Below are 8,632 nucleotides of genomic sequence, written 5' to 3'. Positions count from 1 at the left end.
CGACTTCACTTCCTCTTTTGTCTTGAATGTGTCTAGAGGGACATCTTGCGTGTGCTGACGAATGTGAGCATATTTGTATGAGTTAAGCATATAATATACTGATTTTATATTATTGTGCACTTTTAATTTGTAAGAGGTGATCCCGATTTCATGTCCGCCTTCCTTGAATTAACCTGCATTCAAGTAATTTACAGCTCAACAATCGCAGCGGCCGATGCAGCCAACGACGCCATTACGTGGCGATATTAACTTATGAAAAATTTGCGGAAGCGGAAAACTAGCCCGCTATTAGCATAATATTAATTTTTCTCCACAGCCGCACGAAGTTGCAGAAATACTTAGCTTTAAGATTCTTATTTTCAGTAGCATAGCCGAGACCCAGAGCCAGGACTCTGACTGCAATAAAATGGTTAACGGAGATAAGAAAAATACTCTCGCGCGTGTGGGGGCCGCAATTGTAATTAATAACTAAAGATCTTTTGCTTTAACGTCAACTGACTAGCCGAGGAAATTTATATGAAAAATTTATTACATTGTTCAACTTAAATATCATTTTTATTAAGGCCCACCACGTAAGTCGGCAACAATCAAAAAATAATAATAACAATAATAATATATATATTAAATTACGACGGCCGACGGACGCGAGATTGGCGCCCAACGTGGGGCCCGATTAAAGAAAATACGAAAGTTACGAAATCTGACTCTATCGTAATGAATGTAATTATGTATGTGTCTAATTGTTGTAAAATATTAATGCTTGTATGAATTCTTTTACATGTACAACAACAAAACCACACCCTGAGGAGATCTGGAGAGGAAAAAGTGTAGAAAAGAAAAAGGATTGCGAGAAAGAAAAATAAGTAAGGTAAGGCCTATTGTGCAAGCATCCTGTGTAGCTCTGTGCGGAATATCGAACCCATGTGCACATGAGATACCTTCGGTGTTTTGTGTATTTATGTGTTTATTTTTGGAGGGGATAATTATTCGTTTCGTGTATTTGTGTGTTTATTTTTGGAGGGGATAATTATTTGTGTGTGTATCAGTGTTAAAGATTTGTCAGTAGCTTAAAGTGAATTTAGTATGGGTAAGATAGGACAACCTAAAGCATCCGTACCAGAAGAACAAAATTCTGTTAATATGGAAAGTGAGGATCATTTGCAATACGTAAACGAATCCCAAGCCACCGCCTCGGATGACGTAATTTCCGGAGCGGGGGGCGAGGATCTGTGGACGGTGAATGACGCTCCACAGCAGAATGGGAATAGAGTAACAACTCCACTGCCTGGGCAGGGGGGCCAATCGAGTGCTAGATTAAGCGGGGCACCAGTATGCTCACCGATTGCAGACCCATTTGCAGAATTTCTGCGCAGGTTAGAAGAAAGAGATAGGGAAAGAGATCAGAAACTGGCTCAGATGCTCCATGAGCAAGAGCAACAAAGAGAACTGAAAGAAAGGGAAAAGGAAAGAATGTCAGAACAGAGGGAAAAACAAAGAGACGAAAAACTGGCTCAGATGCTACGTGAGCAAGAGCAGCGCAATGAAGCGAAACTAGATAGGATCCAAAGCGAACTAGCCGAGATGCGGGATGCGTGCAAAGAGATCCCCGATCTTGTGCAAAGCTTAGCCGGCGAAATGCAAAAATTACAGATATCGCAGGCTAGGCTTGAAGATAATGTCCAGACTTTAACCAACCGCGTAGATAATGTGGAGATAGATGCACGGAAAAGTATTGACGCATATTTGGAAGTGCAAGCTCAAAAAGTAGAAAAAGAATTAAATGAATGGCTAGAAGTAAAGGATCGCGAGATATCTGCAAAGATTGAAAGCGATGTAAAAACAGCTGTAGAACAAGCGACTGCGGCCGCGAGTGTAAATATTGACGCCAGCGCTGCCGCACTACATGCCGAATTAACACAGATTAAGTCCCGTGTGACTGCGGAGTTGCCAAATTGGCAACAGGAGGTTGCGCGGAGACTGTCTGCGTTGGAAAGCAATGTAAACAGTGGCGGACAGATCATGAATCAGACTCCGTGCACTGATTACTATAATAACGCTGACGGTAGCCAGGGTGCGAGTGCGCAACCGCAACCTAATGCGAATTATGAGCACGAACAACATGCGATACCGTGCAGCGTACATCACGAAGTGATGAATGTCCCAGAATGTAGCAATCAGACGTGCAAAACAGAGGACAATGTAATAAAACACAGGACATTCCAACCTTTCAATAGCGAAAAACGAAATGTCCACCCTGTTGTATTTATTAAGAGCTTCAGGAATGTGTTTCCCAGGACATGGACGGAAAGACAAAGAATACAGTTCGTGGTCTCCTTTATTCAAGGTGACGCGGCACTGTGGGCCACCGACGTGTCCGAAAAATGTCTAACGATGCAACAGTTTGAAGGTGCATTCTTGCAAAAATTCTGGTCCGATAGCGTCCAAGAAAGACTACGAAAGGAGTTGTACAGTCCAGAAATGTACAATCCTAAGATGGGAACGTTACGCAAATATTTCGAAAAGTATATAAACAAAACCAGGTACTGGGACGAGCCAATGTCCGATCGTGACATAATCAGATTAATAAAAATGAAGTTGCCCAGTGAAATTAAAAGATATTTCATCAATGTGCCGGAATACGATATAGAACAATTCATGGAAATAGTGCATTCTGTTGACCTATTGATCGAAGACATGAAAACCGAAAACAAGTGGAACCATGCAGGCTATAATCAACACAAAGCCGATTACAATAGCAGCCACAGTAACGGTAGTAACTTAGTACCAAATGGTAACGGGAATAGGCAAGAGCACCGGCAACAGAATCAAGGCACAAACAATGGCAATGGTTATAACGGCAACGGTTATAATCGTGAAAATCGAAAGAGACATCATGATGGACGCATGAGTAATGGATATAATGGTAACGGCAATCCGCAATGGCGGAACAACCGAAACCAGTGGCGTGGTCGTAACGAACTGACACCACAGTGGCAACAAAACACAGCGCCACAATGGAACGCCAACCCAGGTCCATCACAGAACATGTCAGGAAGTTACAACCGACCACCGCAAAACCAGAGCCATACGCAATATCAAAATACACCATCGGGGAGGCAGGGCGGCCAACCCAACAGTAGCAACAACAACAACCAGAACCACAATGTGAGGTTAGTGGAAGTGACAGACAACTGTCAACCCACTAATGCTCATCCGTTAAACTAAAGACAGCCACAATACGCTCTCCGTTGTTGGCTGCAGGATGGTGTAGTGAGGGCACATTCACAGATGACAGCCATAAACTTTGTATGCTGAGATACAATGAAGGAACAAAAATAGAAAAGGAACTTGTAGACATACCGCAGACATGTAACCGAACCGACAAAAGTGTTGTTCAGGCTATATTGCAAGCAGATATGTATGGAGCACCAATACACATAATAGTCGATACCGGTGCGTCAACCAGTGTCATGAGCGCAAATTTTTACAAGTACTTGAGTCAAAATAATAGAATACCAGTATTGCCTGTGAAGAATTGTCGTGTTACAGGTGCAATAGGTGCACAATCTCATATCATAAAGCACCAGGTGCAAGTCGAGTTTACGGTAGGAAATGAAGCAATGAAAAGCTCGTTCCTAGTAGTTAAGGGATTAGGTGTTGCTTGCATCCTGGGGATGGAATTTTTACGCCAGAGGGACGCAAAAATCGACCTCTTGTGCGGGGAAGTAAGCCTTATGAATGAGGATAGACGTGTAATTTTGCCGTTGTTGAGGACACGGGAAGTGCACGGTAAATATTGCCGGAGCTTTCAAACGAGATTCGAAGGAATACAGGTAATGAATTTATATTCTGACTTAAGTACAAGACAAGCATGTTATAAGGAGTTTATTACTGAAGACAGAGAGGAAAAAAGGAAACTGATAGCCATGAAAGTTAGGGAGTCAGAACATTTGACTGAAGCACAACAAAACGAATTGACTCAGCTACTTACAGATTATGAGAATGTGTTTTCGGAAAAACCCGGTGTTATCGAGGGCTACACCTATAACATCGAAGTGGTACCTCACGATACTTTCTGTCACGCAAACTACACCATCCCGTGGTCAAGGGAGGAGGCAATTACGAGGGAAATAAGAAAAATACTTACAAAGACTTAAAGAAGTTCGCTCAGTAGAGCAACGTTTACATTTGTGTGTAGTATGTTAAGTTTATAGTGTATTTTTTTTGTGTGTAAATGTTAAGATTTTAGTGTAACATTTAAAGACAATGAGGCACACAAGATTAGTGCGATTCAATTTTGTAGTTGTTAAGGAATAATAGTATTTTCAAGCAATTGTATTTTGAAGGAAAAAATGAACGTAGGTTTAAGAATAATTTGCAAACTTCATGTTTAAAAATGCTTTAAAAATGTTTAAAAAAAAAAAAGTCAACAGCATGTAATGATGAAAGAATTTTTCATTAGTGTGTCATGAATATTTTTGAACTGTAGTAGTAACGCAACTTATGAAATTTAATATTGTAGTGTATATGTTGTTCTATGTATTTATGTCTACACCGATCTTGAAATATGCTCAATCATAATTTACTAAACAACATGAGTGCAGGGTGTACATCACCCAAGGTACCTCATGTGTTATGGACAAGGTACAAAGCAAATCAGTAAACGCGACTACCGCTATGCACTGTTAAAATATATTGCCATCTGCTAAGGCAGAGATTTGCACGAATTTGTAGTGCAAACAAAAGTCACAAATCTAACATTAATCTAGGAACTTGCACGCTAGGCCTAGATTATAAAATGTCTACAATAATGCGAGAGGCAAAGTTTTGTAAAGTCGAGCCTGGCTCTGGAGAGCAAGTACGCAATGAGTGGGCAGACATGACATGGGGACTTACCTCAGATGAGACGGAAATACAATTGTATAGTCAAAAAATCTGAAGGCAAGTACGACTCTAAGTGGAAAATAAAAAGAGATAATTAGTGCGAGAGACTGGTAAAATCCAGCACTAGCCAAAATCCAGTTCAGACTGAACGAAATACATTAGTGTTTGTGAACTAATCGAAACAGTTACTTTAAGCAGTGTGAAAAACTGTGAAGGTGAAACTGTGATATGGACAGTGAAGTGCTAGTATTGAACGTTCAACAGCGGTGAAGACGCCAAACGCCAATATTACGCACGAAAAACTGTGAATTTACTATAAATGTGAACTGGTAACGTGAAGTGAACCCACAGTCAATATTTTTGGGACAGACTGTTGTTTCAGTGAGCACAATAATGCGAGATTGGAATGCGATGCGTGGACTGTTGCAAAACAGCGACCGCAGAAACGGCGAATGTTTGTGCTAAACTCGTATTGGGACACTCACCAGTGCCTGCGAGTGCGGCGAAAACATAAATAATTTTGTCAAGACAAAAACTGACGTATGATGGAAACAGTATTGCATCAAAACTGCATTCACGGGAGAAGGTCCATGTCATGTATTCTGCAAGACAGTGCTGGCTTGACACTCGGAAACTGGCGAAAACTTAACAACTTCTGCCGCACTAATAAATTCTTCTTTCCCACTAGCGTAACCATCTGCGGCGGGAAACAAATATTACGTTGGTTGTGTGTATGTTTCATGTACTACGTCGGAGATGCGTAGCAGAGCTGACTCCTGCCAACAAGAGCGGGGGGCGGATATCATCCCACTCCGCCACACCCGGCCGAGACAGAAGCGCATCGCCAACGGTGCAGCCGATCAGCTGATTCTGACGTTCCGCGACGGCGAGACACACGCTGGCGTCGAGCGGGCGTTGACCTCTCCGCAGCCGCCGCGAACGCCGAGCACCGAACACACCAACCGACGCCGTCGCGAGCCAAACGTCGCGGCGTAGATCATCAACGACACCGCAATCAATTGTTTTAATGACCTCATTTTTTGCATAGTGCAAAAAAATATTTGTATGCACATTCTGTACTCCAATGACATTCCAGAAACAATTAAGTGAAAGTGACCAAAGCAGTTAGTCTGTCGCTCCACTGAGGTTTTCCCCAGGTTTCCCTACGGCCGCGCCAAATGGGGAGCGAATAGTTGACACCCCTGGGACTTCAAGTTTACGGACTAACTCGTGATTGTATACCTTTGAACACTGCAAAAGTTGCAACCCTAAGAAGAAGCAACCAAAATAAAACTAGTTGTATTCTATGTCCTTTTGTACATGACTGCATACGTAACCAATTGTATATTATATTGTTATGTAGATAACTTCATCTGTATTACACTTTGTGTGCAACGCACTTCAGTAATTACAACATACGATGTGACATATATAGACTGAAAGAAAAATCTGCGTGTGGACACTGTGGACATGAAAGTGGAAATATTTATGTCAAAAAACACGAACATTTTTTATGACATAAACATTTCGGGGGGCAATATAGCGTCCCCAGTGCCATATTACGAAAAGACTTTAAATTATTTATAAAGAAGACATTCATAATTTGTAAGAAATTTTTTATCATGTAGCCGTAAAATAATAATTTCTCTGTGTAGGTTTAGATTGCAAAGAAATAATTTATGACAGAATGATCTAAAGAGATAAGATACGCTCTTTTGTTAATTTTTTAGTCGACTTCACTTCCTCTTTTGTCTTGAATGTGTCTAGAGGGACATCTTGCGTGTGCTGACGAATGTAAGCATATTTGTATGAGTTAAGCATATAATATACTGATTTTATATTATTGTGCACTTTTAATTTGTAAGAGGTGATCCCGATTTCATGTCCGCCTTCCTTGAATTAACCTGCATTCAAGTAATTTACAGCTCAACAATCGCAGCGGCCGATGCAGCCAACGACGCCATTACGTGGCGATATTAACTTATGAAAAATTAGCGGAAGCGGAAAACTAGCCCGCTATTAGCATAATATTAATTTTTCTCCACAGCCGCACGAAGTTGCAGAAATACTTAGCTTTAAGATTCTTATTTTCAGTAGCATAGCCGAGACCCAGAGCCAGGACTCTGACTGCAATACAATGGTTAACGGAGATAAGAAAAATACTCTCGCGCGTGTGGGGGCCGCAATTGTAATTAATAACTAAAGATCTTTTGCTTTAACGTCAACTGACTAGCCGAGGAAATTTATATGAAAAGTTTATTACATTGTTCAACTTAAATATCATTTTTATTAAGGCCCACCACGTAAGTCGGCAACAATCAAAAAATAATAATAACAATAATAATATATATATTAAATTACGACGGCCGACGGACGCGAGAAGCCTGAGAGTTTTGAGTCCAATTTATATCAACAATATTTTCATCCAAATGTACACCCAATTTAAGTGTATGATTCAGAAGTTTCAGATGTGATCCCATTGCTGTAACTTCACTTTACCTGCGTATAATGCTTAATCACAGAGATACACGGCAGAATGCACTGGTTTTTGATGTATCTTGTGATGGTGTCATAATTTCAGTGGCCACTTGTTTGATGGGGCCTTTTGTGGCTTCAGTGGTAGCATAAATACTGGTCACTTGAGCAATGGGATGTGTTATTAGGGTACTACTTATTTTCCAATGTTGTTTGAATGACTCTAAAACACACCTGTACAAAATTCTGTTGCAGTCAAACATTAGAAAAGTTCCAGATGAGCTGCTCAATGTGCTTTTGTCGATCTGGCTGCCTCGGCAGGCACGTGCCTGCCTTGCAACTGAGCAGACACTTGCACTGTAAGAATTAGCATCCTGCACTGACTCTGTAGCTGCAGCCCTAAGTGCAGCCACATGTTCTCATGCAGCTCATGTTGCCGCTACCAACACAAGCAACGCCACTTCTGACATGAAAACTACACCACCTTTCCGCACAGTGGGCTACAGTACTTCAGTACCCACCTGGTCAGCCAGTAATTCCAGCTGCTTATGGCCCAGATTGAAGCCCTCACAGCTCAAGTGTCTGTAGGTTATGCATAGCCAGCTGCTGTTCCCACACCACCCCATCCTCACCAGCACACTCATGAATGTTGTCCTTCCAAAGACCAACCCACTATGTGCTGGAATCACTCCACCTTTGGCAAGCAAACTTCCCAATCTCACCCACTGTGCAACCACCCAAATGCCAGCAGCATCTGCAAATGAGGACATACAGTTGTCACGCTGCCTCAAAGTGCTTTTTCATCTCAGACAGAAAATCTGACCCTTGTTTTCTTGTAGACATATGGTCTGACTTGCATGACTACCCACACACACCGTGCTCATTGGGCATTGACCAACACTATTTTAGCAGTCAGCTCCCAACAACTCGTCTGCCACCATTTGTGGTGCCTATTCTTTCCAGTTGGATCTAGGATTGCAATGTACCTTCAGCTGTAAATTCACCATCACAACTGTCACAGAAACAGTCATTGGTGCTGATTCCCTATCACATTTTCAGCTGCTCCTTAGCTTTCCTGTCTCCCATCTCATTGACAATGACTCCAGTGGCATAACGGTGGTTCTGTCGCATTATACAAAACTTTGTGCTCAAGCTCATCCAGTAGCTGCAGTAGCAGGATCTTCTTGACCTTTATCCAGCCATCATACTCCCACCTGGAGCACCAAGAGAAATATGACACAGCACAGTGCATCATATTCACATCACACCTGGC

General features: G+C 41.8%; 1 protein-coding gene across 1 annotated transcript; it reads left to right on the top strand.

The window, feature by feature from the left end:
* The first annotated feature begins 1,083 nt into the window (after positions 1 to 1,083).
* On the top strand, positions 1,084 to 7,512 carry LOC124602722 (uncharacterized protein DDB_G0287625-like). The gene is made up of 4 exons (XM_047136343.1): positions 1,084 to 1,289; positions 1,374 to 2,167; positions 2,693 to 3,170; positions 7,344 to 7,512. Exons 1-4 carry the CDS (start codon positions 1,084 to 1,086, stop codon positions 7,510 to 7,512), a joined length of 1,647 nt encoding a protein of 548 aa, XP_046992299.1.
* Positions 7,513 to 8,632: the final 1,120 nt, after the last annotated feature.

This window comes from Schistocerca americana, chromosome 1 (genome assembly GCF_021461395.2).
Source record: "Schistocerca americana isolate TAMUIC-IGC-003095 chromosome 1, iqSchAmer2.1, whole genome shotgun sequence".
Classification (NCBI taxonomy): Eukaryota; Metazoa; Arthropoda; class Insecta; order Orthoptera; family Acrididae; genus Schistocerca; species Schistocerca americana.
Note: the sequence above shows the minus strand (reverse complement) of the source record. Positions and strands in the feature narration are given on the sequence as shown.

Bases quoted from the DNA above. Each gene is read 5' to 3' on its own strand.
- LOC124602722 (XM_047136343.1), top strand. From the start codon at position 1,084: ATGGGTAAGATAGGACAACCTAAAGCATCCGTACCAGAAGAACAAAAT. The intron at 1,290-1,373 runs GCAGGGGGGCCA...ATTTCTGCGCAG, and splicing joins GTAACAACTCCACTGCCTGG to GTTAGAAGAAAGAGATAGGG. The intron at 3,171-7,343 runs GTTAGTGGAAGT...TGTATGATTCAG, and splicing joins AACCAGAACCACAATGTGAG to AAGTTTCAGATGTGATCCCA.